At 50.8% G+C, this 16,423-nt stretch overlaps 1 protein-coding gene across 2 annotated transcripts in view; it reads right to left on the bottom strand.

Moving 5' to 3' along the window:
- Nucleotides 1-8,599, bottom strand: part of MLLT6 (MLLT6, PHD finger containing) — a 44,782-nt gene extending 36,183 nt beyond the window's left edge. For both annotated transcript variants that reach the window (XM_059830332.1, XM_059830331.1), the window contains exons 1-2: nt 8,491-8,599; nt 4,959-5,038 (exon numbers count right to left, since the gene is read on the bottom strand). In XM_059830332.1, the coding sequence (XP_059686315.1) occupies nt 4,959-5,038; nt 8,491-8,599 (189 nt within the window). The remainder of the gene's footprint in view (nt 1-4,958; nt 5,039-8,490) is intronic.
- Between the last annotated feature and the right edge of the window lie 7,824 nt (nt 8,600-16,423).

A 16,423-nucleotide genomic window follows, 5' to 3' on the forward strand; every position in this document is an offset into this window, starting at 1 on the left:
TCATTTACAACATGGTTATGAAAGATGGGGCTGCTTTCAAAGAGAGGAAGTGGAAGAAGGGCTGAGAGCGGTTTGGGTGCAAAAAGATACTCTGACACAGCTCGATATCGTCCTGTGTGAGTGTGACGGGGACGTATTTAAAGCCTCAACCCAAGAACCATGGGGCTACAAGCGAACCTTGACTTTCACGGGGTTTTTAAAAAAAAAAAGTTTTAGTCTTTGTGGTTGGGGAGTAAAACTGAAAACCATGACTCAGAGAGCAGAAGGCAAATAAAAAGAAGCCATTATCTATCTTTGTGTCTTTCCTTCCTTCCTTCTCTCTTTCTCTTGTGATATTTTTTCCAGTCTCATGAGAGGCGGGTGAGGCTGTCATGACATTTTTGCTGGTGGGGCGTGGGGGGCCATGGCGAGCCCAGCCCCAATGGCTGGGACCGGCGGGTGGGCACCCTGCTTCCCCCAAACCCAGCCTTGGGGGTGGCTGAGGTGTGATGGAGAGGGCGTGAGGGGAGCGTCAGCGCTGGAGAGTCCCTGCCACCCGGGAGGGTGGAGGACGCTCCCTCAGCACCATCACACTGGGCCAGAGGCTGCAGGCCCGGCGCCATGATGGGCTGTGAGGGACGGGAGCGACTCTGCGCCCCTTTCCATGCCCAGTCACTAATGGCTGCCTTTGGGGAAAACCGTGAGGGGGAGACATGCCGCCTCCTCCCCCGGGAGCCAGCAGCCACGGGGCGGTTGGAGATGAGCCCCCTCACCAGGCCCCAAGGGCAGGGGGGGCCTCCATGGCCACTGGCAGCCCCAAACCTCCTGAAGGGTCTCCCTCATGGCCAGGGCGGGAACGGGCCTCACCCCCCCGCCACGCACACCCGCCGAGGGAGAGGCAAGGGGACGGGGAGGCTCTGGCCAGGCAGGATGGCAGGAGCTGGGGAAACCCAGCGCCACGGCCCTCGGCGTCATTCCTTGCCTCACAGCGGACAGCGAGGCCCTGCACTCATGTTTCCTCCCTCACTAATTTCGGCCCTGCCCAGCCGTCATCGGCCTCCACATCGGCCGATCGCCACATGAGGGCTCTTCCCCGGCCACAACGCCCTTCTGAAGCGTTGGCGGGAGCTGGGGCAGTTTCGGGGCACGTTGCCACATGTGGGGGAACACGCTCCCAGGCCTGAGGGCTCCTCCCAGGCTGAGCCGCCCGAAAACAGTCGTTGTCTTCTCATGCCATCACTCAGGGAAAATTTCTATGTGCTTTTTGTTTTGTTCGACTTAAAAAAAGGCCCGAGAACCTGCAAGGTGCAACTCTTTTCCTTCCCTAGCGGAAACGTCTGATTTGTTAAAAAAACAAAACAAAACAAAACACCCTGTTTTTCTGTGAAAAAAATGTGCTTCATCAGAAAGTTCTGAAATGAGGTGCCTGGTGTCAAAGCGAGACGGCGGGCTGTGCCGCTATGAGTGTGCCGGACCCGGTGCTCTCGCCTGCCTGCGCTTCGCTGCGATCGCTCGGCTCTGGGGAGCGTAACGGGGCAGGTGCTCCACACCCCGAAAAACACCAACGTATTGAGCAATAACTGGCCACGAGCAAAAGCCTCTGCCACCGAGTAGTCCCCAAGGACCTTCCACAAAGGTGGCTTTTCTCAAGCAAGCTCCAGATTTCCTCTGCTTAAGTTTTACCTCCTGGACAGACAGGCACAATAACTAGGATTGCAATGCTCTGGGCGGCGGGGAGGCTCAGCCCGATCCTCCAACGCTTTCGTGGGACTCAGGCGTGCCGGAGTCAAACAGGCACCTTTGGCAAGCACGAAATGCCTGCGATAACGTATAAATAAGAGAGGAGGGGACAAAGACCAGTGCCGTCGTCGGCAGCCCGTCTTGCTTTCCCTGCAACTGAGTTTGAAATACGGATGGATGACCACGGGAGGGGTTTCTCAGTGCTCCTGGTTAGGTCCGGGCTGCCCGAGGGCTGGAGAGCTGCTCTCACAGTTACTATGGAAAGCCTGGCAGAGCCAAGACAGAAAAAGAACTGGGTTAACTGAGACACTGTAATAAGAAATTTGCACTTGAAAAGGCTCCTCTGCTCTCCCCTCCACCCCTCAGATCAAAGCGGCTCTCCCACCATGCGATTAGCAAAGCTCTGATTGTAACAAGAGGGGTTAACAGCTCCATCGGCCCCACACAAGACTTTTAATAGCCCTGCCTCTAAATGACAGCTAAAGCCTTCACATGATCCCTCACATGAGTGCCCTCTGGCCATTGCAGCTCACCGGGCTTCCTCGACAATTTGATTACAAAGTGGATGGGCTTTCAGTTGCTTACTGTAAGCACAATAGCATCCACAGCATCCTTTAGGGACCTGAGCATCCGAGGAGGGGGTGTGAGCAGGGATTAGCGGTACCTCTTCCAGTTATTCAACCTGCACAGGCCAAGGCAGTCTCCGGGGTTTTTATTTCAACTCTGGGAAAAGAGCAGAGCTCGGTTGGTTTAAACCAGGTTGTGATGGGTAAGGTTAGAGCTCCTGACCCCTCGGGGCTTCTAACTCCGGCATCTACTGCCAAGCGACTATACCTGCCGCCTGAAGTCCGGGCTCCTGAGCTCTCTTTCCAAAGCTGAAGAGGGGATGGAGTCCCTCTCTCCGAAGGAGAGATACAGAAATCAGGAGACCTGTGTTTTAAAAAACTCACTGAGGAGTGCAATATTCTCCATGCCTCTGTATCTCATGTTCAAAGCAAAAGTATCAATGTTTAGCCAATAACTGTATTTGTTATGGACAAAGCTTGTAAACTGCTTTAAGATTCTTCTTTGAAGGCAGATGTGGGAAGAAAAACATTGTTGTTTTTCAAAGGAGTTTGCCACACAGTCATTATGAAAGAAATACAAGCATCAGTTCACCCTGCTGCTGTTGCCAGTGTATTTAGCGCTCAAATAGCAGCATCTCTCCTTCAAGATCCTCAAGGCAGTGTCTGCAGGCTGATAATGCCCCTTTTGCAGCTGGAGAAAGCCAGGCCCAGAGAGGTGCAGTGGAAGAGCCACACTCTCCAGCCTCGCTGGACCACAGAGCCCAAATTCAAAGTGTTTTATTACCAGAGCCATGCACAGATCTCGTAAGACCTGACTCATTTCCCTTACTCTGATCATGCTGTTCCCTACATCAAAGAACTAGATTCTTTTTAAGTATTTACCCATCTGCGTGTCTGTTGCTATGACTGCTGGTGTTTAACTGAAAAGGTGAGGGATTTAGATAGGAAATAGTCCCCAGCTCTGCTTAGGAAGGAAGATTATCGCTGTTCAGTTATTATAGTAGCAGGGCTGAATGCCACAGGACTGAATGGCATGACTGAAGCCCACCACGCATTGTCTAACAGATTTCACCGAGGGCGAGTTAAATAAGGAGCCACCTGCAGGGGTATTGTTTTCTTGATACCTTGGAGGCAGTTTGAAGCATATAATGTGGCAAATGAAAAGTTACAGTCCTTGCAATGAGCACAGGTGAGGAGGACTTGTGTGTACATGTATTACTACAGCTTGCATTGAATTGTAGCTAACGCTGAAGAGCTTCTCCCTGCCTGCATGGTTGGGAGAGCAGGGGGAAGGAGGCCCATGAAATCCAAATTCCTTTCTTTGCTATGAAACTATCTGCAGGATGTAAAACCACTCAAAGACACATTTGATCTTCTTTACTGCAGTGCACATAAAAGCAGCATCTTACAATGGGAAAAGAGCTCAGGTCTGAAAGTCTGGTCTTGTTTACACTCCCACTTCCAATGAGGAATGAGTTAATGCAATGTAGAAAGCATGGTACAGATACCTAATTCCCCCATTCACTCATCTTTGCCAAGTTCTTCGCCCATCTGTGAAACAGATTAAACTTTTGTACTGCAGCAAGCAGAGAGCCCAGCTGAGATGGAGCACGCTATTTGCTCAGGCCTGCACAGATCCGCAGATTCAGAGGTCACCTACATCAGCTTCGCTAGGTGCCTACTTTAGAAAAGATTTAGCTAAACCAGTTCGGAAGGCAGCGCGGGCGTTAATAAACGTTGTTTGTGCCGACCGAGGCCTGTCGCATTTGAGGAAAGCCAAAGTTTAATTTAAATCCGTCTTTAAGAGAGCAAAGCGGGGAAGCTATCTTGGATTTACTGTATGGCAAAAGCAGCATCCACGGCATAACTAACATGTTAAAGATCTCCACCCCGGCGCCTCAGCACTTGGTTGGTGTAGCTGCATCTGATAAGGGCTCACATGGGAAGTTACTGCAGAGGAGCTGGTGTGCTATAAACTCACAGCCTAGTTTACTGCACAAATAACTTTGCCACATAGACGGACCTAAGAAGTAGTCCTGGCCTGATTGTTTCCACTTTCCTGCCTCACCGGGAAATGCCAGAATTAATTAAGAACATTTGTAAAGTGTTCTATACTGCTGAATTGCTACTTAGACAGAAACCAAACCCTGCTCCAGCTTCCTGTCATTTTCTCTGCTGTTCTACAAACTCAGAAGACTTTATGCAGGAGGCTGTTGCTGCGAGAGATGAATGCCAATCCATCCTGTCAGTCAGTATGGTAACTCTGACAGTATAGCAGCATCTCGGGTGATGCCAACTTCCCTCCACTCCAAAACCTCCTGAGGAGGCGAACAGAAAAAACAGCAGGGAAACCACCTTTTAGAAGAATGCCATTTTTGTTTTGAAGATTGAGGTCTTTAGACTAAAAAATGTTGTCATTGATAACTCGCTTAAAAGCGCCTCTCATCTTAGCATCAAAATGGCTAATAGCGTTGTATAAAATTGTTTGATACAATTATTCCTGTTGCATAAACAAGAAATAGCAGGTTACAGGCAGAGCTGGGATTACAGTCACAGTAGTGCTGAAATGCCAGGCTCTATCACTTTTGCCAGGGGACCACGCTGCTTCCAGCAGAGACACGAAGGGCATCGACCGAACCTCTCGAGTGTAAGTACAAGGGTGCTCGTACTCACCACCCTGGCGGCTCGCTCTTGAGATTCACATTTCCGACAGAACCAGGGGCCGGTAGGAACCTGGACAATTCCATAGCAAGCTGGAAGAAAAGCAAAGAGAGTTCATTAGAGCATCTTTAAATTGACTGTTTAATTTCTCAGGTGTATATAAAAGTTTGTCAGAGCTGTTGTCAGTCAGAGATGGGTGACAAAACCAAAAATTACACCCATGCAGCATTTTATTCCCCTTTCTAGCTTCCATATCCAGCAACAGCAGACGGCCTTTTGCAAGAGTTCCACTGCTACACATTTATTCAAGTTTTCAAGTAAGCTTATGCCTAGTATGAAAAATTCCTATGAAAATCTGGCCTAAGTGGGAATCGAGTGGTTCATAAACTGTGTCCAATTCCGGTCTAGCGAACACAAATGGAGCAATTTCTTACCCCTTAACTTTTCAAGTGTCACTAGTGACCTAAATATAGAATTATGAAATGGATGGCTACGAAGCACCTTAACCATAATTAGGACTAAGATAAAATCTCAGCATCATGAAGGAAATCCTCTTTGTGAGAATTCAGACAGACACCAAGCAAAACTCCCGTTTGTCTTGCACACCCTCAAGTCTGTAAGTCGCATCCAGTGGCAGCCTTCTGCAGCGTGCTTCCAACATCACTGAGTTCAGGCTTTGTAGGACTACTCCCAGGAGCAGGTTCTGCGTTAATACAAGTCTCCATCTACAACCCAACAAAACCGCCGGTTTTATCCAGCTACACCACGCATCCCTTTTACTTTGTACATTACTACGGATGCTCTCAGCATCTCCCTCTGCAAGCTGCAGCTCCCACTTCTTTAAAGTAAGCTCCTTCTCTGATGGGGCTACGTTGCTTGAAGACTGTTCACCTTCTTTGGCGATCTTCTCCCTCTAACTGTCTGAGGATGGTCTTTCTGAGTCCCAAAGGAAGCATTTCTGACCCTGAAAGGGCTCTCAGCCACCATGCGGGTGGGTTTAGAGCAACAGAGGCTGGTAAAGATAGTGGTAAGAAGTAAGGCTATGCATCTCAGACGAGGGTACAGGAGTCTCCTAGGAAAGAACAAATTATATCTTCCTTATTCCACCTTCAAATGCGAGCTGGCGGTTGGAATGAAATCCCAGTCACTTGAGACATTTGAAACTAGGTTGGACAAAGCATCTGAAAATATCCTGCTGGAAGCAATCCTGTGATGTTCCCTGGGGGATGGACCAGACAGGACCCGCAATAGGTTCTCTCCATCTCTCTAATGTCTGTTATTCCACAGCAGCCAGGAAAACGGATGCAATTGTAGAGTTAAACCGAAAGAGCTGACTGCAAGATGAGCCAAGGCATACGCATAAGAAAATAGAGACTACATGAAAGCAGTGACAGAGGAGCCTGCCTTGGGTCCATCTTTAGCAGTGGGCTTAGGGCCAAAAGCAAGCACTCAGCTGGAGCCAGTGCGAGCTTCTGTGCCCGCTGCTTCAAAAAGGAAGAAAACAAGGAAGAATGCAGAACATAAGTAAGGCAGCGTTGAAAATGCGATTTGTAAATGTTCTTAACGATCTTATTAGAGTCTTCGTTTCCAGTCAGATGTTTTTGTAACATTTTGAGTTTTTTACTGGAAAGGTAAGATTTCTAACCACCGTCACAAAAATGGTACCGACATTTTTAAGAATCGGTCCTAATGTGTAGCTATAACATAAGCTTAAAAAAATTACAGGGGTCTTTATTTAACTGTACAATCATTTCAAAAGGTAACTTTGGTTTTGCGGATATTCAAGCAGTACAAAGAGATACCAAACCCAGTGTGTGACTGCACGGAATGAGACTAGATGACCCAGACGATCCTCTACAGTGCTTTGTTTCTATTTAAGAAATAAAAGCCTACCAAAACACCACACTACTGCTAGGTCTAGGAGCAGGCTTTAAAAAGAGGGTTGAAGAACATCCACTACACACTGCTACACTCCTTATGAATTATTATATCCTGAAGGGTTCTTACAAGACCTAGACAGACAGTTGTGTTTTCCAAACACACAAGCGGTGCCCTCTCTGAGACTTTCCTACCATCTTCCAACTCTACCATGACAACGCTACGCGCCCGCTTCCCCGCCGCCGCGGCAAACAGCAAACACATCGTCTCTGTACCTCTGCGGGCCTAGAAACAGGCATCCTAAAAGAATAAAAGCATTGCACATTTTAAACTGTTCTTGCCAGCAAACAGAAGTGTTTGTATTAATTTTGGGAGGGGGCGTAAGGATGCTGATGCCCTTTGTCTCCCTCCAAAAAAGAAAGCCATGAAGAAACCTGTTCTCCAGCACGTGGTTTGATAAGTAATGGGAAGAATGGAAGACTTAGACCAGCAAAATTACCACAGAAAGGAGTGTCCTTCCAGAGGGACCCTCGTCCTGCTGGGTCACTCAGAGGCACCCTGATGACAGGAGACACCCAAGCATCGCCTCCGAATGAAGAGAAATCCCCTGCGAGCTTCGCTTCCCCATTTTAACTCCCCTTCAGTCACCTGGTTGTAAGCGACTTCTTCCTAAAGCTGTGAGCAGGGATGCACCAAACGTACGAAAAGCAACGGAAAGCCCGACCTACAGACCCAGAGCCCCGCGCCTGACAGGCGGGCAGAGGCAGAGCGGGACGCGTTCGCAGCTGGAGACAGGAGCGTGCATCAAGACACCGAGGGAGAGCTTGCACAGGAAGAGGCTGGAGATGTGCTGGTAAATGGATAGGATAATAATAGATGGAAAAACAGACATGCCAGATGAGACCAGAAACCTTCGTGTTATTCAAAACAAACCAACCGGGATAATCACCCTGCCTTTCTGCTGGATTTGAACGAAAGCAAATACGGTTTTTTGGGGTTTTTTTTTGTTGTTGTTGTTGGGAGACCTGAGGACAAACTTTCCAGTCCCATACCGTGTGTTAGGGGCGTGCTCCAAGTCATTTAAAATGCAAATAGCCCGGATCTCGGGGAGGAGAAGGGCTGCCTCCCTCCCTGCCCTTGGGGAGGCAGCTCCGGGCCCCGCGGCCGCCCCGGGGGGGTTACCCGGGGCCATGTGCGGCAGCGGGCCGAGGCGAAGGCACCCGGCCCCCGGGGGCGGCTGCGGCTCTTCCAGCCCGGCGCTGCCCTCCTCCCGGCGCGGGGCTCGGCAGCCCGCCCTCCCCGGGGCACCGGGGGGGAGGACCCGGCTCCGCCGCCCCGGGCCACCCCCCCGCGGAAGGAGGCGGCCGGCTCCCGGTAACGAGCACCCCCCGAGCCCCGGGAGGTGCGTGCCCCCCCCCCGGGCGCAGCTGACGGCCAACTCCGCTCCCCACCTCGCCCCCGGCACACCGCGCTCCCCCCGCCGCGGCTCCTCCGCCGAGCCAGGCCGGCGGCGACACCGTTATTTTGAACAATAGGGATAAAACAAAGCTCCCCCCCGCCGCCCCCGCACCCCCCCGGCCTCCCCGGGGCGCCCGGCGGGGGAGGCGGCGGCGCCGCGGCCCCGCGCTGCCCCGGTGCCGGCGGCGGGGCCGGGCCGGTGGCTTACCTTGGTGCACCGCCACATTGCAGCCGTGCCCGTCGCAGTAGACCAGCGGGTTCTCCGCCCAGCCCCGCTCATCAGAACAGACACAGCAGCCTCCCACCATCTCCTTCATACTTCCATGAGGGTTTCCTTCCCCCCCCGCCTCCCTCTACGCACACACTCCTCCCTCCCTCCTCCCTCCCTCCCTCCTCCTCCGCCGCCGCGCTCCCCCCTCCCCGCTCGCAGCCTGCCTCTCACACGGCCGCCCCGCCAGGGGCGCGGGGTGCCCGACCCCCCGTGGCGGCGGCGCGGCGGCGCGGAGCCGGGCGGTGCTCGGGGGGGGACCCGGGGGCGGCGCGCCCCCGCCCCGCGCCCGCCCGCGCCCCGCACGCTCGCCCCGCGCCCATGCACACGCACGGACACACACTCACACGCACACCGCCCCCCCGCCTATACAATCATGGCTGCGCCGCCCGCCCGCGCCTGTAAAATTTGCGGTTCAGGGATTGCAGCCTGGCTGGGTCGGGTGCATTTCTCTGCCTGCCTCTGTGCGTCTGCGATTCATTCTTTTTTTTTAACCCCCCTCCGGCCGCTTTATGTCGCTTCTTTCTTTATGTTCTTGTTCGCTGCCCCCCCCCCCCCCCGCCCCTTCTCCCGAGCAAACCGAGCAGGAATCCGAGTGTGCACCCGTGTGTGCAAACCGCTGGATGCGTGCCCGAGCCGGGCAACATGGATCGCTCCGGAGTGATGAGCCGGGACCGCTCCGCAAATCCGATTATCTCCGCAATTCCTCTCCGCCAGAGCGGGGCTCCGCGAGCGCCACCGCCCGTCCTGCTCTCGGAGGCTCCTTCTGGAGCGGGGTTTAACCCCTTGGCACCTGTTTTGTGGTCTTTGCAGGGAAGGAGAAAAATGCCCCCTTGGAGGTTCATGCTCAGCGGGGCAAGAGCCAGAAATCAGCTGGAAACCAGTCAAAAGAAGGAATCCTAACGCAGAGCGTGTAACGCTGAGCGGGACTGCACCTGCGGGTCCCCTAAGTCCACACGGTATCACGAGACCCCTGGTACATCGTGAGAAAGAGCCCTTGCCTTGGACACACCATCCAGAACACAAGGGGAGATGAGGAAAACCCAAGCAGAGAGCACAAAAATAATGCAGTCTGAGGAAAGAGGCCTAGGAGGAGCCCAAGGAATTCCCGCAACGCGTTCCTACGGCTCCAGCGCCACCTGAAATCATCTGCCTGAGGACACGGAGCAGCTCCGAGGGAGCAGAGGCCTCACAGTCTCTCGTGTGGGTCCCTCCCCAGCCACCGCGCTGTCCTTGTGCAAAAAAAAGGAAGCGCCTGATGCCAGACTGGGCAAAGAAACCGTAGAAAACGGAACAGTGAACCATTTTTTGCCTGCATTGATAAAGAAAAAGATGTCCTCTTAAGCTGCTCTACTGTTATAGTAGGGCTTTTTGTGGGGCTGATGGAGGAACGGGATACAGCGACTTCAGTAAAAAGGTGCATATAAAGGTGCCTGATTTGCATTACTACTTTTCACTCCTGTTCCTGTAAATCCTTCATGTTTTAAAAAAGAAGTGTTGTAAATAAGATCAAAAGGAGAGAGTATTATATCTTGCTTAGGAAATGTATGGGGTTCGTGGAACCATTGGGCCACCCAAAGGCTTTTTTCTCTATTCTTTGGGGGTTGTGAGCGCCAAAGAGAGATGGTCGTGGGAGTGAAGGAAACCTCGAGAAAAAAAAAGATCAAAAGCTGTTCTCTCTGCTTCCAGGAGTAGGCACTTAAAATTGTTTTCAGATGCCGGCATGTATGTGAGCAGCCAGGAGGTCGTATCTTTACTCGAAAGTCAGTCTTCAAAGCCGTCAGAGTTTCTGCAGCAAGATGCCCTCCCCGGAACACAACCGCAGCAGGTCTGCTCTCCGGCCTGCGAGTGCATCGCTGCGGTGACTCCACGGGAACTCGTCCTGATTTCCGGCAGCTTAAATAAGACCAGAAACAGCGTCAATGTCTCTTCGACGGGCGACCCTCTTCTTGCTCAAAGTGTTTCCCTTGCGACAGGTAGTCTTTGAAAGGTCGGCATATCCCGTCACATAGTTTCTTTAAAAAAAATCTCCTCGTCGGAGAGCGGAGAGGAAGCCCATTCCAACAGCCCCAATAATCACCAGTTTAGCATCCTTTATATGGCACCTGTTCAAGCGTTACGGCAAGGGGCTGGAAGGCAGACGGCTCCCCGAGAAGCTGCCTGCTGCGCTGCTGTCTTCCTTTTATTACATTCCTTTGAGAGTCGCAGGGGCAGACAATACGTTCACCGCATTGCTGGAAATTCACTCAGCCTTAGCTCACTTTTCTGGGAGGGTTTCCCCTCCTCTCCCCCTCTTTTTTTTTTTTTTTTTTTCTTTTATCTATTGTGTTATGAACTTGTTTAAAAGAGAAGGGGGAAAATCTGGCTGCTTGCCTTTGTGACCTGAAGGAGATCCTTGCGGTTTAAGATTGCCTTAGACTACAGGACAAAAAGCTAAACATCCGCCATCCCCTGAGGGTCTTGGTTCCAGTTGGCCATGCTAGCAGACACTTGGACTTGAACTGCAAATTTGCCTTTAGGGGATTAAGCTCCAATTTACATAACTAATCCCTGCGGTGAGGAAAGGCAGGCCAGAGAGGAAAGGGCATGCCGGTTTCTTGAGAAAAATTTAGGGGAAAGTTACAACTGTGAAAACTGAGACACGGAGATATTTAATTTATATTGGGCATTTGTTATTTTATCAGTCAGTGGTTTTAAAACGTGGCTGTATGTAGGAAGCAGGCAAAATTAAAGGGATATGTACTGACTCATGGGAACCACTGTCCTGGTATATCTCAGTCATAACTGCAGACCTAAGTTACACAAGTTGTTACTAAACTTAGTCGCTTACTACTATATCCAGAACATTGTGGATAAGGGAACCGGCATCTCCGCAGGCCCGTGCATCATGAGCAGAGCTGTTAGCCTTATCTCTGTCTGCAGAGTCTTCGCTACAGATGATCTTTCATTTTCAGGGTGATCCTTTGCATTTACTTGATTAGTATTTAAAAGTAACGTAAACTTAGTTATCATCTAAGTGCCTGACATGGACATTCTTGAGAGACAATAAATAAAATACTTTTACTAGGGTGTAAGGCTGTATCATTGCGTTTTCCAGATTATTCATACTTCAGCTATTTTGTCTATAAAATACATACATCCTATGTTAAAGAAAAGAACAAAAAAAAAGCAAGAAAATTTATCTTCCTTATGATAACTCCATGTGCTCTTGGGAAATTTAAAGACTGATCTGTATCAGAGAAGGGCTTACAGCCTAGCTTACACAAAGGGTCGATGCAAGGAAACACTGGGATGTACATACTTAATGGCTTGCAGTGATAGATTGCCGCTCTGCGCCGTGTCCCAGCCTTTTCCAACAGCTTCTCCTGGGAATGAAGACTCTTCCTTCCTCCATTTATGAGGAAACTGTCACTTGAGATTATCATGAGTAAGGACTATAATTTATCTGGGTCCAAGGAGGGCTAAAACTTGCCGATTTGTGGACAGGCAAATCTGTGCCCCCGTTTAACGAACCTGCTCAATCAGATTTTATCTTACTCTTCTTGGGCAGGTCGGAGGAAGAGGGAATTGTGCAGATAAGAGCAGTAATCCTCGCTAGGCAGCCAAATTCCTTCGAGTCACTAGCAGGAACCGCTACTTTAAAGTATAAATCTCTCGGTTGGAACTGCGGGATCAGTTCCGCAGATAGCAGCAGCGAAGCCTTACCCTCTGTTAGCAGCAGCCACCGGGGAGAACGTGACATAGTCGGAGAACTCTTTGAACCATATCTCTTTTAGAAAGTTGTTTTCTCATTTTAAACCAAACTTTTCATCCTTCTCACCGATGCATATACGTTGAGCTCCTTCATCTCTCTGTAAACGCTTACTAGCACAGCAAGAGGACTACATACATTATTTATACACATTATTTAAACAAAATAACTTAGTTCGGCCTTCTTTAAAGCTTTGCTTGTGAGGTTTTCTCTGTATCCTTTGTTTTGGATACCATAGTGTCTCAAAACATTGGGAAAGAGTATGCTAGTTGTCAAATTTCAAGGCCAACAAGTGTCCCTCCTTGAAGAGGTAAATAATCTATGGCAGAGAATTCTTCTGCAAATCTGGAAAGATGGGCTCCAGCTCTGCTACCGACCTGTTGCAAGACTTCAGGTAAATTATTTTGCTTTTCCCTTCTTCTCTGTTTGGTTTATTAGACCTTCAGGAAGGGAATGCCATCTTATCACACCCTCTGCACTATTCCAGGATCAGTGGGGTCTTGATGGTACTCAGGGTCTCTGCATGTTCCACCATCATAACTAAGAGTAATTGTAATAGGAACAAAAGTGATGGTAATGATCGTGACAAGTCGTCAAATGTGATTCAGTGGTATACACAAAACTTCACCCAAATTTATTTTTTGCCTCTCCCACATATAATGCTGCTACCGGCTACTTCTGGAGTTTTGCTACCTTTGCGGTGGGTTTATAAAGGATATAAACTTTTCCCCTTTCTCTCCACCAAAAATTGATTTTATTATCTAGGCACAAAAGGTCCACACTCACAGGCCGGGAGGGACAAGGGGTCAGTATCTTGATGTTTCTCTACACTGCGCATGGGGAAGTCTCAATTGCAAACGGTCGGCACTGTGGTGCTCATTTTCCTACAGTATATAGAGCCTCTGAATGCTCTTTTCCCATCATCGGACATGGAGAAATCCCACCGAGGTCTGTAAAGGCTTCTCATACCCTGCAGGGCTGAAAGCCGGGAGTCTGGACTGCGACCTGCACAGGCAAAGTCACTGTTTAAACAGGAGCGTCGTTCTCAAGGGAGAGACAGCAAGACCTTTGCCCCTGCTCTTCATTAACCACACCTACCAAAAAACCCCCACGCTTTGCGTCTCTTTTCCATCCTGCTCACACCCTCACAAAAAGCCTTTCATCGAGGTGTCTTTTATTAGGAAACAGCTCTGTTCTGTGAAGATATGTGGGAGAGAGAAAGAAACGATCAGCTTTCGGAACGGATTGTTGAATCGGCGCTTGTAGTTTCTTGGATGGGTTACTTTGCGCTTGCTCCATTATGGGCTAAATTCGGCATTTCTAAGGTATGAACACCCACAGAAAGATTCAGAGAGTAAAGAAAGCCAAGAGCCAAACACACGCACTCCCAGCTTTGCCTCGTCAGTAACTTTCTGGCCTTGGACAAGTCACTTCCTCCCTTTGTGCCTCATTTTCCCTCTTTGTCTGACCAGTTCCCTACTGCAGAGCACTTTTGGGATGTTTGTTTGAAAAAGCGCTATATAAGTGCAAGTTATTATTCATGAAACAATGTCATTCAGGACTTTGAAAGGAAACAATGATGTCATTACCAACTTTGAAAGGAAATAGTGCCATTAATGACTTATAAAGGAAAAAAGTAGCGATTGAAATATCTTCTATGCTTGTCTTTTTTTCTTCCTCTAGCAGCTTAAACCAAATGAGACAGCAGATCATATTTGTCTTCATGGTTTCGATGCATTCAAAACAGCAAAATTGATTAGTGCAGTCAGTCCTTGTAGAGGAAGATGAGAAATTTGCTTTTGGTACTAACTTGCTCTTGTATGAGTGGAAATATTTTGAAGGGATTATTAGAATCGCTCTGCCTCTTTTCGCCCTAAAAGCTGAGACTCCCACGCTTTCGTGACATACCCGTATCTATGACTGCTTTCCAGCCCACTTACCTTGCTGTCCTCTCCCACCGGGGTGACGGGGATTCCTGGGGTCACGTATTGAAAGTGGTTTAGCTGTTTATTCGCTTCTTCCTGCAAAAGAGAGAATGTGCTACAGACCATGTAGTTGAGGAACATCTCTAAACCAAGTCCAGTTTAACAAACGTAATGGGATAGTCCTAAAACCACATAAACATTGCTTTGGGAGGAACTTCAAGAGACCAATTAGGCTAATTCCCTATGCGGAGGCAGAACCAAGGACTTATTAGTGTCATATTATTATTTACATTAGGCAGTGAAAGCACACAACAATTACCGGAGAAATAAGTGATGTGGTCTGTGTCCAGAAACCAAGACTATTTTTAAGGAGCCTGTACTTATGCTTTCAAGCTCGTTCCTAGGAACCTAAACAGATGCCCTGGCTTTAAAACCCAAACAAGCTTTGGAGCTGCTCCCATCTCTTGGTGCGCCCAAACCTCCGCTGATGCGCGCGGAGCAGGACCGAGGCTTTTGAGAGCATTGAAACCCTCCCAGGGTGCTTTGGCATGGCAGAGTGTGAGGTACCTCATAGACTCGGGCCCTGAGCCTTCAGCCTGGGCCCTGACGTGAAAGGGGGGATTAATAATGACAAACAGATTTTTTTTAATGGGAGTTAGGCACCTGTTTCCCTTCATGCCCTGGGACTTTTTCCTCACATTCCTGCCTTTTTAGCGCCTTTAAAAAAATGCTTGGCAGTAACTGAAGCTTTGCTTATACCCACCGGTTGCTCTCATTTAATTGGTTTACAAACCAGTTTAATTAAACGCTCTGTTTTGACATCTTTGTATTGGTTGAGAGCGTTGCATCAGCTTAGCTTGCAATTGCACATTCAGTTCTTGGCTACGCTATCGGAAATTGCCTTTAAGACAGGAAACCTGAGGTAAAACCTGAAGGTAACAGCTCTGCCGCGACTGCACGAAACCAAGTCGTTGTTCCAGGCCAAAACTTTCTTCCCAGGGCTGAAAGTATCCCGAGCCAGGCAGGCCCCGCGGCACAGCGAGCGGTGGGCAGCTGGAGGGTAAAGGCCACCATCCCTCACCGCCCCGCTGCCAAGCTGACAGTGGTCCAGGGCGCTAAACCTGCAGCGGGTCAGGCTTTCTCCTCCCTTCCTCCCAAATTACCTATATATACTTTTATATGTACATATATAATGACTTCTCAAGCTGATTTCCAGTATGCAAAAGAATCCATTACAGAGCTCTGCAGAAAAAGTCGCGCACGGAGCTGCACAAGCTCCGCTGCTGCCGCTCGCCTCTCGCCGGAGAGCACCCAGGGCCGGGGAGGGGTGGCAGCTCTCACCCAAATCCCCCCCTCCCTAAGAGTTCTGCAAAAAATACCTTTTCCGACAGCCCGGGGGGTGTGCTGGGTGCTGCAAGCCCGGCGGGGGCTGCCGGGAGCCCCGGTGCGGGTGCCGGGGCTTGGCGGCGGAGCTGCCCGGTGGCCGGTGCCCGGTGGCCGGTGGCCGGTGCCCGGTGCCCGGTGCCCGGTGGCCGGTGGCCGGCTGCGGGAGCCAGCCCGGCCCATGCCCGGGGCTGCGGGGCGGGGACCCGCCGGGGCTGAGAAAGCCCGTGAATATTGACAGGAAACGATCGGCGGCTTTTTTGGTTGCGAGCTGCAGCGCTGAGGTTCAGGCAACGACATCCTGCCCCGCGCAGCGCCGGGGCCGCGGGCGCGCAGGCTGCGGGGGCGGCTCCGCGCTCCCGGGGGCCGCGCAGGAAGCGGGGGCCGCGGGGCGGGGGCGAGAGCAGCCCGGGGCCGGGACCGGGACCGGGACCGGGCGGCCCCGTGCCCCCCTCGCCCACCCTGCAGACGGCAGAGGCGAGGCACCTCCCTGGAGCACGTCCGTCCCTCCATCCCTCCCTGCATCCCTCCCTCGCTGCATCCCTCCCTCCACCCGTCCCTCCATCCATCCCTGTATCCCTCCATCCCTGCATCCTTCCCTCATTCCCACCATCCCTGCATCCCTCCCTCCATCCCACCATGCATCCTTGCATCCCTCCATCCCTGCATCCCTTCCTCCATCCCACCATGCATCCCTCCATCCCTTCCTCCATCCCTCCATCCTTGCATCCCTTCCTCCATCCCTCCATCCCTCACTGCATCCCTTTATCCATCCCTGTATCCCTCCATCCCTGCATCACTCCCTCCCTGCATC

Source organism: Gavia stellata, chromosome 28, assembly GCF_030936135.1.
Source record: "Gavia stellata isolate bGavSte3 chromosome 28, bGavSte3.hap2, whole genome shotgun sequence".
NCBI classification, from domain to species: domain Eukaryota; kingdom Metazoa; phylum Chordata; class Aves; order Gaviiformes; family Gaviidae; genus Gavia; species Gavia stellata.